Source organism: Pan paniscus, chromosome 6, assembly GCF_029289425.2.
Source record: "Pan paniscus chromosome 6, NHGRI_mPanPan1-v2.0_pri, whole genome shotgun sequence".
Taxonomy (NCBI): domain Eukaryota; kingdom Metazoa; phylum Chordata; class Mammalia; order Primates; family Hominidae; genus Pan; species Pan paniscus.
In genome coordinates, this window is record NC_073255.2 from 81,426,492 (window position 1) to 81,444,119 (window position 17,628).

Below are 17,628 nucleotides of genomic sequence, written 5' to 3' on the forward strand. Positions count from 1 at the left end.
AGACGGGGTTTCACCATGTTGGCTAGGCTGGTCTCGAACTCCTGACCTCATGATCTGCCCGCCTCAGTCTCCTAAAGTGCTGGGATTACAGGCGTGAGCCACCACGCCTGGCGATTTTTGTATTTTCGGTAGAGACAGGGTTTCCCCATGTTAGCCAGGCTGGTCTTGAACTCCTGATCTCAGATGATCCACCCACCTCAGCCTCCCAAAGTGCTGGGATTACAGGCGTGAGCCACCTGGCCAGGCAATATATATTATTTTGTGTCTGGCTTCTTTCACTTATTAATAGCATCATGTTTTGGGAGGTTATCCATCTTGCAGCATTTATCTATCAATCTGTCTATATATATTTTTTGCAACAAGGTCTCTCACTCTGTAGGCTGGAGTGCAGTGGTGTGATCATAGTTCCCTGCAGCCTCTACCTTCTGGCTCAAGCAATTCTCCTACCTCAGCCTCCCCAGTAGCTGGGACTAGAGGTGCTCACCACCACACCTGGCTAACTTTTTGTAGTTAGGGGGTCTGGCTATGTTGCCCAGGCTGCTCTGGAACTCCTTGTCTCAAGAAATCCTCCTGCCTCTGCTCCCCAAAGTGCTGAGATCAAGCCTGGCCTCCTTTTTATTTTTATTTTTTTGAGACAGAGTCTTGCCCTGTCTTCCAGGCTGGAGTGCAGTGGCACGATCTTGGCTCACTGCAAGCTCTGCCTTCTGGGTTCACGCCATTCTCCTGCCTCAGCCTCCCTAGTAGCTGGGACTACAGGCGCCCACCACCACGCCCGGCTAATTTTTTTTGTATTTTTAGTAGAGACGGGGTTTCACCCTGTTAGCCAGGATGGTCTCGATATCCTGACATCGTGATCTGCCCGCCTCGGCCTCCCAAAGTGCTGGGATTACAGGCGTGAGCCACCGTGCTCGGCCAGCCTCCTTTTTAAGTAGTTTTCCATTGCACAAATGTAGCACATTTTATTCATCCACTCATCAGTCTCTAGTTAATGCATCTGTTGTATTTGTTCAGATTGGCTGGGGTTCAATACCCACTGGACAACTTCCTAGATGAGTGACTTTTGGTAAATCATAATCTCTCCAAGTCTGCCTCAGTTTCTTCAATTATAAAATGTCAATAATAATGCAATGTACCTCATAGAGAGTCATGGTTGTATTGCCACAGTAATTAATAAAGTGCCAGGAACTTTATAAGGATTATTTAACACCCTTATTATTTACAAAGTAGGCAACAGAGGCTATTGCGGTGGTTCACACCTGTAATCCCGGCACTTTGGGAGTTGGAGGTGGGAGGATCACTTGAGGCGAGGAGTTCAAGACCAGCCTGGGCAACACAGTGAGACTCCCATCTCTACAAAAAAATTAAAAAATTTTGTAGCTGACTCTTTGGACAATAAAGAATTTTATTTTAGAAAATTAGCCAGGTGGCTGGGTGCGGTGGCTCACGCCTGTAATCCCAGCACTTTGGGAGGCTGATGAGGGTGGATCACAAGGTCAGGAGTTCAAGACCAGCTTGGCCAAGACGGTGAAACCCTGTCTCTACTAAAAAAATACAAAAATTAGCTGGGCATTATGGCGGGCACCTGTAATCCTAGCTACTGGGGAGGCTGAGGCAGGGAACTGCTTGAATCCAGGAGGCAGAGGTTGCAATGAGCCGAGATCGCGACACTGCACTCCAGCCTGGGCAACAGAGTGAGACTGATCTCAAAAAAAAAAAAAAAAGAAAAAGAAAAAAAGAAAATTAGCCAGGTGTAGCGGAGCGCACCTGTGGTCCCAGCTACTCTGGCAGGCTGGGGTGGGAGGATTGCTTGAGCCCAGGAGTTCAAGGCTGCAGTGAGCTCTGATTGCACCACTGCATTCCAGCCTGGGCGACAGAGCAAGACCCTGTCTCTTAAAAAAAAAATAAATAAACTGCAATGTTTCTGGCAGCCCAGATGCCACCAGCCTCACTACTCTCTGAGGGGTGGGATTTTAACATGCAAAGGCCCACTAACCCGATCACGTCTCACAACTTCAGCTGATTAATACTTTGTTAAAACCTAGACCACGAAAACAGACAGAGCCCGGCGAGGTGGCTCACGCCTGTAATCCCAACACTTTGGGAGGCCGAAGCGGGTGGATCACGAGGTCAGGAGTTCAAGACTAGCCTGGCCAAGATGATGAAACCCCGTCTCTACTAAAAAATACACAAATTAGCTAGGCGTTATGGCGGGCGCCTGTAATCCCAGCTACTCGGGAGGCTGAGGCAGGGAATTGCTTGAACCTGGGAGGCAGAGGTTGCAGTGAGCCAAGATCGTGCCACTGCACTCCAGCCTGGGTGACAGAGCGAGACTCTGTCTCAAGAAAGAAAAAAAGAGGCTGGGCACGGTGCCTCACGCCTGTAATCCCAGGACTTTGGGAGGCCGAGGCGGGCGGATCACGAGGTCAGGAGATTGAAACCATCCTGGCTAACACGGTGAAACCCCGTCTCTACTAAAAACACAAAAAATTAGCCGGGCTTGGTGGCAAGCGCCTGTAGTCCCAGCTACTTGGGAGGCTGAGGCAGAGGGAGAATCGCTTGAACCCAGGAGGCGGAGGTTGCAGTAAGCCGAGATCCAGCCTGGGCGACAGAGCGAGACTCCGTCTCAAAAAAAAAAAAAAAAAGGTTAAAGAAAAAAAGAAAAGAAAACACAAGATAATCCTGTCCGCAAACGCTTAGCAGTCTTAAATCGGCCTGGTGGAAGGATGCAGGGACACTCCCCCACCCTGCCCCCCGAAAAAGGGGAACGCGCAGCGCGAGGTTCCGGGTCCGCCAAGCTCCCGGCATGCAGCGCGGCGATCCCGGCGAGCACCTTGGCGCGCGGAGCTGGCACCTTGGCGCTGTTGGTGGCGGCGGAGACAGCTGTGAAGTGTGAGGTTCTTTGTCTGCTGGCAGCTAGGGGCGACGAGGCGGGACGTCATGGAAGTGTAAGTCTTCTCGGGCGCGTCCCTTTTCGGCCGAGGAGCCCAACGGTTTGACCGCTGAGAGCTGAGAGCCGTGGGGACTGGGCGACCCTCGTACGGGAGTGAGGGCAGCGGGCCGGCCCTGTCCGGGAGGGCCGCGGGATGGTGACGGGGACGAACGGGACTCTCGCTTTGCCCTTCCGAACCTTCGCTTCCCCTCCGCGCAGTGTCTGGGGTGCGGGGCCGAGCACTTCCGTGTCCGGCTGCCTTTCAATGTGCCCCCTCAGCGTTTCTGGGTCACAGTGCGGGGGTGGAGCCCAGTCTGGTATCCGACCCCGAACTTAGAAGGCTATAAAGGCCTGAGTCTGTCCGCTCTGAAAGTAGGTGGAGGAGAGACGAATCAGGGCCGGGTAGAGCTCTGCTTGCAGCTGTAGGCCCCTGGAGAGCCCTCGGAAGAGCTGCCCTCGGAGTTTGATGGGAGCAGTAAACACTGTGAGGGAAGGGGCTCGTTTTGGGGTGGAGAAGGGACGGACGTGAACCAGGACTGGGACCAGAGAAACAGCAGGGGGTGTGTGGGTGTGTGTGCAAGGCGAGGGTAAAAGGTTTTCTGATAGTTTAACTCCACGTGGTCTTTTCCATGCTTGCTCGTTGCGCCTGGTGCAAATGGAAGATTTTGCATCTACTCTGAATGTGGGCTTTATACGGTTGATATTAATTTGTAGGTATTACTATCTTGTGTTGTCTTTGAACTGATTATTTGATACAGTTTCCTTTATGTTCTTTTGCCTCATGTTTAATGGTTATATGTACTATGGCATTTCACATTTTTACATTTTTAATTAATTGTTTTTTCTTAAGAAACAGGGTCTTGCTCTGTCCCCCAGGCGGGGTGTAATCATGGTTCACTGCAGCCTCACTTTCTGGACTCAAGCAATCCTGCTTCAGCCTCTTCAGTAGCTGGGACTACAGGCCCACGCCATCACTCACCGCTAATTTTTTTTAAAAAGTTTTGTAGATGTAGGGTCTCACTACAGCCCAGGCTGGTCTCGAGCTCCTGAGCTCAAGTGATCCTCCTGCTTTGTACTCCCAAAGTCCTGGGATTGCAGGCGTGAGCCACTTCACCTGGCCCCTTCCGATTTTTTTTTTTTAAACACAATATGTCTGTGTAACTGAAATGAAAGGCTCATGAAACAATAATGTGTGGAGTACACTCTCATATTGTCTATTTTTTATTAAGATGAATGGGGCCAACCGTGGTGGCTCACACCAGCAATCCCAGCACTTTGGGAAGCTTAGGCAGAAGGATCACTTGAACCTGGGAGGTGGAGACCAGCCTGGGCAACATAGGGAGACCCTGTCTCTGCAAAAAATTAAGAAGTTAGCTGGGTGTGGTGGTTCATGCCTGTAGTCTCAGCTACTTACGAGGCTGAGATGGGAGGATCACTTGATCCCAGGAGGCTGCAATGAGCTGAGATCGAGCCACTACACTCCTGCCAGAGTGACAGTGTAAGGCTCTGTCTTAAAAAAACAAACAAACAAAAAAAAACTGAACCACTGAATTAATTTTGCAACCCACTGATGGGATTTCATCTGCAACCTAAAAAACTATTCATATAATTTACTCTAGTCCAAGCCATCATTACTAATTTTTCCCTCTTTACTAGAGCATTTCCTGTGAGCATACAACCCTGCTTTAGAGAATTCATCTTAGAAAATCCTCCGTCCCCACATACATGTCCACCTCTTACTCCATTTCTGCTTCCCATCCCAACAAAACTTCTTGAAAGTGCTGATTAGCCCCTCATTCTCTCAATCATTCTGTTGGGCTTTCATCCTCACTGGTCTACGGAAATGACTGTTAAGATTACCTGAACCAGCGGGGCGCGGTGGCTCATGCCTATAATCCCAGCACTTTAGGAGGCCAAAGTGGGCGAATCCCCTGAGGTCAGGAGTTTGAGACCAGCCTGGCCAACATGGCATAACCTCCTCTCTACTAAAAATACAAAAATTAACTGGGTGTAGTGGTGGGCGCCTGTAATCCCAGTTACTCAGGAGGCTGAGGCGGGAGAATCACTTGAACTCGGGAGGCAGGGGTTGCAGTGAACCAAATTGTGCCACTGCACTCCAGCCTAGGTGACAGGGCAAGACTGTCTCAAAAAAAAAAAAAAAAAACCTGATCCCTTCATCTTGTCAGATTCAGAGGTTGATTTTCTGGCCTCAACTTTCTTGATCTCTCAGCAGTGGTTAATACAGAAACTCTAGAAACTTTCCTTTTCTTGTGATGTATGTTCCTTTGTGATATTTCCTCCTACATCAAGGACTACTTCAGTGTCCTTCCCTGGGTCCCATTCCTCTCTTGCTTGATGTCTAACTGTTGAGTGGTATCTTAGGGCTCAGTCCTGGGACCCTTTCTCTCCACACTCTGTCATTTAACCCATCTATGTGCTGATGGTTCTCAAAGGTATGTTTCTAACCTTCTTCTCATCATCTATCCAATTGCATAGACCAAAAATCTAGCCCTCTCTCTTCACTCCCTAAATCCAGTCCATCAGTGGTCCTGTTGTTTCCTCCCTAGAATATATTTTGAATGCAGTTACTTTTCACCATCTCCAATGTTAGCTTTGTAGTCCATCACCTCTGGGCTGGATTAAGCAATAGCCTTTGAGTGTTCACTCTTCCCCAGCCTCCATTCTGTTCTCCACATGGCAACTGGAGTGATCTTAAGTAATGATTGGAACATGTCGCTCCTGGGTAAAACCCTTCATTGACTTTCCATTGTACTTAGAGAAAATCTCCATCTCTTACCAGGACCTGCAAGACCCTGTAAAACCTCACCTACTCCCCAGCCTTACCACTTGCCACTCTCCCAACCTCCCAGACACACACTTTCCACTGACAGGTATTTCCTTCTCCTCTAACCTTCTAAGCACTTCCTGAGGACCATTGCGTTGTGGTACCCTCTGTCTGGTATACTTTCCTCCTCGCCCTCGTCCTGTTCTCTTCTTTTTATTGTTCTTTTTTTAGTTCGCTTTTGAGATGGAGTCTTGCTCTGTCACCCAGGCTGTAGTACAGTGGCGCAATGTCAGCTCACTGCAACCTGTGCCTCCAGGGTTCAAGATTCTCGTGCCTCAGCCTACCCCAAATAGCTGGGATTACAGGCGTGTGCCACCACGCCCAGCTAATTTATGTATTTTTAGTAGAGACGGGGTTTCCATGTTGGCCAGACTGGTCTTGAATTCCTGACCTCAGGTGATTTGCCTGCCTCAGCCTCCCAAAGTGCTGGGATTACAGGCGTGAGCCACCACACCTGGCCACCTGTTCTTGAAGGTTGTGTCCCTTTTCAAAGTTGCCTTTCGTCTTCAGTAAGCCTAACTAACATAAGTTCTTTTTGTCTTTCATAGTACCTTGATTTACTTTCCCTCAAATAATTACAAGTTGCAATAATAAATGTATGTTTACTTGTTTGGAGGGTGGGGACCAGTGTCTGTTCACCTAGTGCTTAGCATTGCATCTGGCACACAGTAGGCATTCAGCAAATACTTGTTCAATAAAGTAATATAACAATACTTTATTAGCTTCATAAATATAGTCATCTCTCAGCGTCTTTGGGGGATTGGTTCTGGGACCCCCTGCGTATACCAAAATTCACAGATGCTCAAGTCCCTGATATAAAATGGTGTAGTATTTGCATATAATCTATGCACATTCTCCCATATACTTTAAATCGTCTCTAGATGACTTATTATGATACCATGACATGTAATATCGGTTTTTGTCCATGGTTCCTGGCTCATAACTACCATAGCCTTTATTACTTCCTAAATAACTAAAACAGTAAGCATAACTTTTGTTAAAGTATTTGTCCTTTGTCCAAGGTTCCTGAAGCGGCCTTGGGACAGCTTCAGAGCAGTAAAGGTGAAAGACAGTCTTTTGTTAGAATGTTGGGGCACTCTAAGCCTCAGAAGCAGGCCTCAGAAAACAGAAGCTCTGTCTGTCTCTTGCCCTCTAATCATCCCCTGCCTTTCTGTCTTAGAGCTGGTTGTAAAGAAATTCTCTGACCTATCTTGTCTGATTGTTTCAGAGGGGGTCCTGCCCCTTACCCAGTAGGAAGGAATACCACACAGAGAGGCCAGGGAGAATCTGGATGGGCCTTGCTGGGTGTCTGCACTCAGTCTTAGTATTAGATCACACTCTCTGTCCAGTCAATTACTGTGAGGTTGGCCATGCTTCAATCATCTCTCTAATGAAATCTCTACAAAACGCCCAAGAGAACTTCTGGATAGCCTAACAGGTGGAAGTTTCTGGAGGGTGGTATGCCTGGGGAGGGCATAGAGCTCTGCGCCCCCTCTCTATCCCTCACCCTGTGCACCACTTCATCTGTATGCTTGGTAATATCCTTTTTAATAAACCAGTAAACCTAAGTAGGTGTTTTGTGAGCCATTCTAGCAAATTAATGAAGCCTAAAGAGGAGGTCTTGGGAACTGCAGCTTGAAGCCCGCCGTTGAGAAGTTCTGGAGGCCCTGACTTGTGTGACTGCTGTCTGAAGTAGGGGCAGTCTTCTGGGACTGAGCCCTCAGCCTGTGGAATCTCACACTGTTTTCAGATAATGTCTGAAATGAATTGGATTGGAAGGTACCCAGCTGGTGTTGGCTGCAGAATTGATTGCTTGTTTATTGGTAGAGAGAAATCCCCACACATCTGGTCACAGAAGTCTTCTGTATTGATTGTTGTCGAGTGAGAGCAGAGGAAAAACTGTTTGATTATCAACCAACTTGTCATATCTGATGCAATGTAAAGGCTGTGTAAATAGTAGTTGTACTGTGTTGTTTAGGGAATAATGACAAAAAGCAGTCTATCCATGTTCAGTGTAGAGGCAGCCATCCTAGGCCTAACTACATAGTACATGTCAGCAACAATGTAGCATTTTCTTAAAAATTTTTTTTGCAGCCCGGTGCTCATGCCTGTAATCCCAGCACTTTGGGAGGCTGAGTGGGGCGGATCATGAGGTCAGGAGATCGAGACCATCCTGGCTAACACAGTGAAACCCCTTCTCTACTAAAAATAGAAAAAATTAGCTGGGCGCTGTGGCGGGCGCCTGTAGTCCCAGCTACTATCGGGAGGCTGAGGCAGGAGAATGGCGTGAACCCGGGAGGTGGAGCTTGCAGTGAGCCAAGATCGCACCACTGCGCTCCAGCCTGGGCGATAGAGCAAGACCCCGTCTCAAAAAAAAAGAAAAAAAGAAAAAGAAAAAAAAATGTTTTTTGCATGTTTTTCATTTGAGGTTGGTTGAATCTAAGGATGTGGAACCTGAGGCTAAGGAAAGCCGACTGTATAAATTCATTAGCTAGCATCCTAGTTGCTAGGCGTGTATATTTTCTGATTTTCCTAAGTGAAATGGTTTGAATCACGGGGTTTTGTTCTTGTAACAGCCTGTCCCCTTCTGCCAAGTAGTCAGTGACTTCCTGTAACCAATCAAGAATTTTGCAGCCAGTAATTCATGGGAAAATGAGGTTTCCTGAGATAGACATGTGATTTGGGAGTGGAAGGGCCCTGGAGTGGAAAGGTCTGGAAGCCTAACTTCTGGTCCTCACCTGGTCTTCAACAGGAGGCGTGACCTTTGGAAGTCTGCTCCTTAGGATCTTTAGCAGAACCTTGAGTTGCAGATACAGTTGACCCTTGAACAACACGAGCTTGAACTTCATGGATCTCCTTATACGCAGATTTTAAAAAATAAATGCAGTTGGCCCTCCATATCTGCAGGTTCCACATCTGCAACCAAACACAGAGAATGAAAATATAGTATTTGAGGGATGAGAATATACCCACGTATGTGGAGAGCTGGCTTCCTAGCTGCTGGTTCTGCAAGGCTCTCTGGGACACAAGCATGTTTGGATTTTAGTATATGTGGGGGTCCTGGGACCAATCTCCAGTGAATACCAGGGGATGCCTGTATATTGTACCTCTATCAGACACTCCCAGAACCTGAAGCGAGGAGGCACAATGAACAGCTCCCCTAAGTTTTTGCTACTTTTTAAAATTCTGATTGAGGAAATACCTACTAAGTAACTAATACATAATAATAATAATAATAATACCTGAAATTTCTTCTTTTTTTTTTGAGATGGAGTTTCGCTCTTGTCACCCAGGCTGGAGTGCAATGGCGCAATCTCGGCTGACTGCAACCTCCACCTCCCGAGTTCAAGCATTCCTCCTGCCTGAGCCTACTGGGTAGCTGCCTGGCTAATTTTTGTATTTTCAGTAGAGATGGGGTTTCATCATGTTGGCCAGGCTGGTCTTGAACTCCTGAGCTCAGGTGATTCTACCGCCTCGGCCTCCGAAAGTGCTGGGATTACAGGCATAAGCCACCACACTGGCCCAGAAATTTATTTAAGGGGAGGAATATTTATGCTTTATTTGATTGACAATTTAAAAATAAAAATTTCTTGACCATTACTCGGAAATGTATTTTCGTCAAGTAAAAGCATACTTTTTTTTTTTTTTTTTGAGATGGAGTCTCACTCCATCACCTAGGCTAGAGTGCAGTGGTGCAATCTCAGCTCACTGCAATCTCCACTTCCTGGGTTCGAGCGATTCTTCTGCCTCAGCCTCCTGACTAGCTGGGACTACAGGCATGTGCCACCATGCAAAATATATAGCAAAATTAGGTATTTCTATATATAAGGTATTTGCTATTTGGCTTTGTCTATAAATGATCATTTATATGGCTGGAAAAGTTTGTATCCACTCTTTTATTCTTGAACGTAATATATATAATTGGGAAAATAGACATTATCCTCTGTACCATCTTTTTGAGGTAGTGTCAGGATTTCTTTCCTTTTACAGCTGGAAATACTCATATTTAGAAAAGGTGGGTAATAGGTACTATAACAACTCAGTAACAGGACTGGAAAGAGGATACTCATTTGCTAGCTCCCAAGCGAATGCTACAAGTTAAGTTGTTCATTGACTTCAGAAGCTGCTCCGTTTGCTTGTACCAGAGTTTAGGTTTTCAGAGCATGACTTGATAGCATAGGTTGGGCATAGGAGAATTTGAGCAATTCTTGTCGTCATTGCCTGCGTAAGAGTTGACTGTGTGGCAATTAATAGGCACTGTTTGGCCGGGCACAGTGGCTCACGCCTGTAATCCCAGCACTTTGGGAGGCCGAGGTGGGTGGATCACGAGGTCAGGAGATCGAGACCATCCTGGCTAACACAGTGAAACCCCATCTCTACTAAAAATACAAAAAATTAGCCGGGCGTGGTGGTGGGTGCCCGTAGTCCCAGCTACTTGGGAGGCTGAGGCAGGAGAATGGCATGAACCTGGGTGGCGGAGTTTGCGGTGAGCTGAGATCGCGCCACTGCATTCCAGCCTGGGCGACAGAGCAAGACTCCGTCTCAAAAAAAAAAAAAAAAAGGCACTGTTTGCATGTGCCATTTGTGTATGTGTTTGCTTCTAAGGAAAGTCCACCAAGAGATCATTTTGTTCTGTTTATTTGGAATTCAGTTTCCTCAAGTAGTTGTTTACATCCACTTAATTGACTCACCATTTTAAGCAAATTTTACAAGAAGTGTCAAATGGAAAGTCAGCTTCAGTCATCTAATTCATTACTTAAGGAAATTAAGTAACTGCCTGCCTGTAGTATAGATTTAGACAGTTGTTTTTTTTTTTTTTTTTTTACTCAAGCATTGCTATGTTAATTTGCCAGGGCTGCTTTTAGAAAGCACCAGACACTGGGTGGCTTAGACAGCAAACACTTGTTTTCTGACATTTCGGGAGACTGGATCAAGGTGTAGCAGGTTTGGTTTCTTTTGAGGCCTCTTGCCTGAGCTTGCAGATTGCAAACTTCTTGCTATGTTCTCACATGGTCTCTCCTCTGTGTGCACAAGTCCCTGGACTTTTTTCTAGACAGTCTTTAAAATGCACTTAAGAGTATTTGCTTTAAACACATGTCAATAAAATGAGTACTATTCTTTCTTTCTTTCTTTTTTTTTTTGAGATGGAGTCTCGCTCTGTCGCCCAGGCTGGAGTGCAGTAGCCCCATCTCGGCACACTGTAAGCTCCGCCTCCTGGGTTCACGCCATTCTCCTGCCTCAGCCTCCTGAGTAGCTGGGATTACAGGCGCCCGCCACTACGCCCGGCTAATTTTTTGTATTTTTAGTAGAGACGGGGTTTCACCGTGTTAGCCAGGATAGTCTTGATCTCCTGATCTCGTGATGCGCCCGACTTGGCCTCCCAAAGTGCCGGGATTACAGGCGTGAGCCACTGCGCCTGGCGTAAAATGAGTACTATTCTAAGTCCTACAGGAGAATATGAAGTTTTGTATAGGTAAGCAGTTTCTAGAAGTCTGATTGCATGTGAATATATTACATAATACTAAAGTGTTAGCTGTAGAGCAGACAGTTCCTGCTTTGTAGAGATCAACAGCTTCTACGTTTATAATTGCTAGATGTGTCTATTAAGTTCTAGTAGCTCTAAAAAACTTTTAGAGGCCTGGTATGGTGGCTCACGCCTGTAATCCCAGTACTTTGGGAGGGCAAAGCGGTCAGATCACCTGAGGTCAGGAGTTTGAGACCAGCCTGACCAACATGGAGAAACCCCGTCTCTACTAAAAATACAAAATTAGCCAGGTGTGGTGGCTCATGCCTGTAATACCAGCTACTTGGGAGGCTGAGGCAGGAGAATCGCTTGAACTCGGGAAGTGGAGGTTATGGTGAGCTGAGATCATGCCATTGCACTCCAGCCTGGGCAACAAGAGCGAAACTCTTGTCTCAAAAAAAAAAAAAAAAAAAAAAAGAGGGGGTCGGGCGCAGTGGCTGAGGCCTGTAATCCCAGCACTTTGGGAGGCCGAGGCGGGCGGATCATGAGGTCAGGAGATCGAGACCATCCTGGCTAACGTGGTGAAATCCCGTCTGTACTAAAAAAATACAAAAAAATGAGCCGGGCGTGGTGGCTGGCGCCTGTAGTCCCAGCTACTCCGGAGGCTGAGTCAGGAGAATGGCGTGAACCCGGGAGGCGGAGCTTGCAGTGAGCCGAGATCGCGCCACTGCAGTCCAGCCTGGGTGACAGAGTGAGACTCCGTCTCAAAAAAAAAAAAAAAAAAAAAAAAAATGCCATGCCCAGTGGCTCACTCCTGTAATCCCAGCACTTTGGGAGGCCGAGGCGGGCGGATCACGAGGTCAGGAGATCGAGACCATCCTGGCTAACACAGTGGAACCCTGTCTCTACCAAAAATACAAAAAATTAGCCGGGCTGATGGCGGGTGCCTGTAGTCCCAGCTACTTGGGAGGCTGAGGCAGGAGAATGGCATGAACCTGGGAGGCAGAGCTTGCAGTGAGCCGAGATCGCACCATTGCACTCCAGCCTGGGAGACAGAGCGAGACTCCTTCTCAAAAAAAAAAAAAACAAACAAAAAAAAAACTAAAAATAAAAAGAATGCCACAAATATTACCTAGAGTCACCACTTGTTAACATTTTGATTCTGATATTTGCTGCCTTTTCCTTTTTCTCTTTTCTTTTTTCTTTTCCCTCCCTCCTCCCTCCCTCCCTCCCTTCCTTCCTTTCTCCCTCCCTCCCTCCCTTCCTTCCTTCCTCCCTCCTTCCCTTCCTTCCTTCCTTTCTTTCTTCCTTTCTTTTTTTTGATTAGAGACACTTGAGCCCAGGCTGGATTCAAACTCCGGGACGAAGTGATCCTCCTGTCTCAGCCTCCGGAGTAGCTGGGATGACAGGTGTGAGCCACAATGCCTGGCATTCCCTTATTTCTTTTGCACAGGCATGAGCTTTCTCTCCATACACAGGTGCACACACTTACTTTACTGAACCATTAGAGAGTTGTAGATAGCAGATCATTTCACCCCTTCTTGAAAAAGGGCATTCGATGTAGCTACAGTCGCCTTATCACACTCAGGAAACTTAGCGCTGATAATCTACTATTATTAAGATACAATGTAAACTCACATTTCTTCAGTTGCCATAATAATGTTCTTTTTCCTCCCAATTCAGGATCCAGTGAAGAACTACACATTGCATTTAGTTGTCATGTTTCTTTAATTTCCTTTCCTCTGGAAGTTTCCTTAGCTTCTTTTTGTGACATTGGCACTGTGACAGATGACATTGATATTTGAAGAGTCTAAATTTAACCCAGTTGTTTTGAAGACTGTTCCTCAATTTGGAATTCTCTGATTATATCCTCATGGATAGATTTGAATTAAACATCTTGGGGCTGGATTGCTCTGAGGGATGTCTTTCTCATGCGTCACATCATTGGTGCTGTGAAATTGGATAACTTGATTAAGTTGATGTCTGTCTGGTTTCACCATATCCTGTTGCCAACAACCTGTCGTTTAGTGGTGGTTACAGTAACTTCTCAAAGATAAAAACTGCCTTAAAAAAAATTCCCCAATACATACAGCTCGTTTAGGACTTCATAAAAGGTAGATAAAGTACCTCTTGACATTTTATTAAATAAAGAAAGGCCTAGCATACATTGATTGGCATTTATTCTGTGAATATTTAGCTGGGTTTTAAAAAAATTTATCTTCCTGATAAAATCAATGAATAAATCAGCTTCTGTCAGCCAGAGTCTGTTACACAGAGTACCTGTGTAAACATCAATTGGTTCTCTTGATCCCAAAACACAGATTCATTAAAACTTATGTGAAAGAGAGTTTTCCTCCTTTATATTCGTTCTAGAAGAGGCAGAGGGTGTTCTTTGGATTCTTGCATTACACTATTGACTTGTTTAGTGGGGTAGTAACTTGGAATGGCCAAGGACAAATTTCCCACGACGTGGAATATTCTGAATGACAGAGAAGGGGCCATTATTTGGAAATAAAGTTGTAACGGTGCACCTGCGATGGATCCATTGGCCCTGAAGAGAAAAAACATTCATATTTTTTCTCCAGTCAAGTATTCCAGGAAGGGATGTTTTAATGCTTCATATTTTGGAGAGCACAGGGAGTTATAACTCAATTTCAAGCAAAGATAGGAGGAAGCCAGTGGGCTGATTTCCTGATTAAGCAGGCAAAGATGACATGTGGTTTGATTTGTCATTTTCAATTTTAAATGAACTCTGTCACGTGCACTAATTATGCATTGTCCTTCCTGTGTTAGATTCCTTTCAAATATGATACTCTTTGGGACTTGAGTGTGTTTGTGGTCATTTGGGCAAAGCAGCACTTTTGTGAAATCGTAGCTTGAATCACTGGTAGCATTTGGTAAGCTTCACAGAGCTGATTTGATTATAGTGCTGACATCACTGTGCTGATGACCTAAGGCCGAGGTCTATCTCTTTGTGAACCACTGTTAGTTTTGCTTTATTGACTGGGAAGTCACCTATCTGGCCCATGCTTTTGAAGTCTTGGGTCATCATTTGGATCATCTCGCCACACTCCTGGTTTAAGAACATACAGAGGTCTCTGTTGCACATTACATCAAGTGCAGACCCCTCTACCTGATTTTTAAGGATTCTGCATGACCAGTTTCCATTCATCCAGTTCAGTCTCATTTCCCACAGTTCCATAGTTACCTTCCACTTTATTTAGACTTCTTACTGTGTGATCTTGAGCAAGTTACTTAATTTCTGAGTCTTGTGCTTTATCTCTGCAGAGTAGGAATCATACGAATAGCTCCTACATCACAGGGTTTTCAGTGAGAATTAACTGAGATAGTATCTTTTACAAATAATAGCCTTCCATTATGGAGATGTTAATACAAGTACCAAGAACTATTCTAAACTTTTAAAATTTGTTGTCTCATTTTATCATAACAGTTTGATGAGGTAGGAGTTGCTGTTGGTAGTGCTAGTTGCCCAGATAGTAGTAGTGATAATGTTGGTGCTTATTGAGCACTTACTATGTTCCAGGTACTTTACGTGTTTCCAGTGAACCCTGTGAACAGTCTTACAAGGTTGATACTATAGTTGCCGTTTCATAGATAGGAAATGTAAGCATAATGAGATTAAGTAACTTGCCTAGATTCACATGGCCAAAGAATTCAGGAGCTGGATTTAGAATCCAGGCCATACTTTTAGATACTAGTTTCATCCCATTTTTATTTTAGAAGGAAAACTTAAGGAGTAATTAACTTAACTAAAATTCTCACAGCACATAAGTGGCAGAGCTAGAACATGAACCCAAATCTGATTTCAAAACTATGTTCTTTGTCATACTCCACTGCCTCCAGACTGCTGAAAACAATGCTTTCTGATATGCTATTATAGAGTGGATCGATTGTGATTTAATATACGTCACATCGTTGTGTTTCTTCACTCAGGAAAGATGGCATATTGCCTGGATTAACTGTTACACAGGGAACGAGGCTTTTGGCCACTGCTTGCCACCCTGACTGTACCTGTTGAGTTGACGTAGGTGGTGAACACCCTGGGAGCATGGCAGATATTTGGCAGGATACTTGCCCATGGCTGGAATTCCCAGTGGTGACATTGGTGTTAAGTGGGCCATTTCTGTTGATTCAGCAGGAGGACGTGGCTGCCCAAGATGTCAATAGCTGATGGGAGGCAGATAGTAATGGGGAGAGGACATGGCTGTGGGATGGGACAGCACTTTGTTCCCAAGTCTACTCTGAAATTGCCCACAGCTAGCTAAACCATGTTGGACTTAGGACATTTCTCAGTTTCAATTTTAGGTTGTAGTCCCTAAATTCAAAAAGTGGACTACTGTATCTTGACAGGAATTCTTTTACAGAATTTGATACCCAGAAAGGGGTGTGAGCCCAGACTGATGATAGCTTACTTTTCTTTTTCAGGAAGGATGCCAATTCTGCGCTTCTCAGTAACTACGAGGTAAATTGGATTGTTACATTTTCCTCTCTGATAGTTTGCCCTTTGCTCCTGAGATTGTTAAATTCATTTTGGTTAGAAATGACTGAATTCAGGCTGGGTGCAGTGGTTCACGCCTGTAATCCCAGCACTTTGGGAGGCTGAGGCTGGATCACTTGAGGTCAGGAGTTCAAAACTAGCCTGGCCAACATGGTGAAACCCAGTCTCTACTAAAAATACAAAAATTAGCTGGGTGTGGTGGCACATGCCTATAGTCCCAGCTACTTCGGATCCCAGCTGAGGCAGGAGGGTCACTTGAACCCAGGAGGCGGAGGTTGCAGTGAACTAAGATGTGCCACTGCACTCCAGCCTGGGCAATAGACCAAGGCTCTGTCTCAAAAAAAAAAAAAAAAAGAAAGAAAGAAAGAAAAAGAAAAAAGAAATGACTGAATTTATTTGGATTTTCCACTTTAAAATAAGACGTGGCAACATCTGGTGGACCTTGGAATAGTGTAAGCTTGACACGTTATACATAGTACTTCAGGAAAGCTGGGAAGACTCTATTTTAGAGGGGGCAACCTTCTCTAAATCTCAACGATTCCAAATCATCATTTGGGATGTAGTCATAGGATAGAAGCATCTATTTTAAGGCTGTTTCTGTCTGCAAAATTTCCCATTAAAATTTTTATGATTTTTCCTAGTTATCACCTTTGATATATTTATATATTTATAATGCTTTTATACATTGCAAATAGTCTTATGGGTATTAACATCCTTATTTTGAAAGTGAGTTTAAGCCAAGCACAGTGGCTCATGCCCATAATCCCAGCACTTTGGGAGGCCAAGGCCAGCGGATCACGAGGTCAGGAGATCGAGACCATCCTGGCCAACATGGTGAAACCCCATCCCTACTTAAAAAATAAAAAAAAAGAGTGAGTTTAGTTGACTCACCTTTCTGAATAGTAGAAATTAAGAAATGTAGAATTTTTGGGGCTTAGGGTGGGATTGCTGGAGAAAGGAAAAGAAGGAAAAAGGTTGGTAAGAGAGGAGATATTCCAGCATTTTTGCCTCCTATTTGGCACTAGCAAAACCATCTGATAGGCTCACTCCAGGTGTAGAAAGAACCATTTATACCTTGACTGTGAATTTTCCATGTGCTAGAGTCTAAACTCAGAAAGACTCAGGAGGTCTAGAAGGTAGTAGGTTAAGTGCAGTGTCTCACGCCTGTAATCTCAGCACTTGGGAAGGCCAAGGAGAGAAGATTGCTTGAGGCTATGAGTTAGAGCTCAGCCTGGGAAACCTAGCAAGACCCCCAGCTCTTAAAAAAATAAATTAGCGGCCGGGCGCGGTGTCTCACGCCTGTAATCCCAGTACTTTGGGAGGCCGAGGCGGGCGGATCACGAGGTCAGGAGATCAAGAACATCCTGGCTAACACGGTGAAACCCCATCTCTACTAAAAATACAAAAAATTAGCCGGGCAAGGTGGCGGGCGCCTGTAATCCCAGCTGCTCGGGAGGCTAAGGCAGGAGAATGGCGTGAACCCGGGGGGTGGAGCCTGCAGTGAGCCAAGATTGTGCCACTGCACTCCAGCCTGGGTGACAGCGAGACTCCGTCTCAAAAAAAATAAAAATAAATAAATTAGCTGGACGTGGTAGCAAACACCTACTATGGTCCTAGCTACTTGGAAGGCAGAGGGGAGGTTCGCTTGAGCCCAGGAGTTTGAGGTTACAGTGATGACCACTGTACTCCAGTCTGGGAGACAGCTTTTGAGACCGTGTCCCCAAAAAAAAGCTCCCAGAGTGTAAGACAGCAAAAAGAAAGAAAGAAACCTACCCCCTTGTGGTGCTCCCCTCCCCCGCCCCACAAAAAAGAAGGTAGTAGAATAAACAGAGTTGGCCATATTCTTTCCTCCCTAAAGGCTCAGTCTTAAG

At 45.5% G+C, this 17,628-nt stretch overlaps 1 protein-coding gene across 4 annotated transcripts in view; it reads left to right on the plus strand.

The window, feature by feature from the left end:
* Positions 1–267: 267 nt before the first annotated feature.
* The window catches only part of CRCP (CGRP receptor component), a 42,469-nt gene continuing 25,108 nt past the window's right edge, over positions 268–17,628 (plus strand). The window contains exons 1-2 of one of the 4 annotated variants that reach the window (XM_008967235.5): positions 2,422–2,945; positions 15,685–15,721. In XM_008967235.5, the coding sequence (XP_008965483.1) occupies positions 2,938–2,945; positions 15,685–15,721 (45 nt within the window). In that variant the 5' untranslated portion in view covers positions 2,422–2,937. Of the gene's footprint in view, positions 2,946–15,684; positions 15,722–17,628 lie in introns of all 4 variants that reach the window. The other 3 variants (XM_057302702.2, XM_008967236.5, XM_057302701.2) reach the window with 3 other exon arrangements.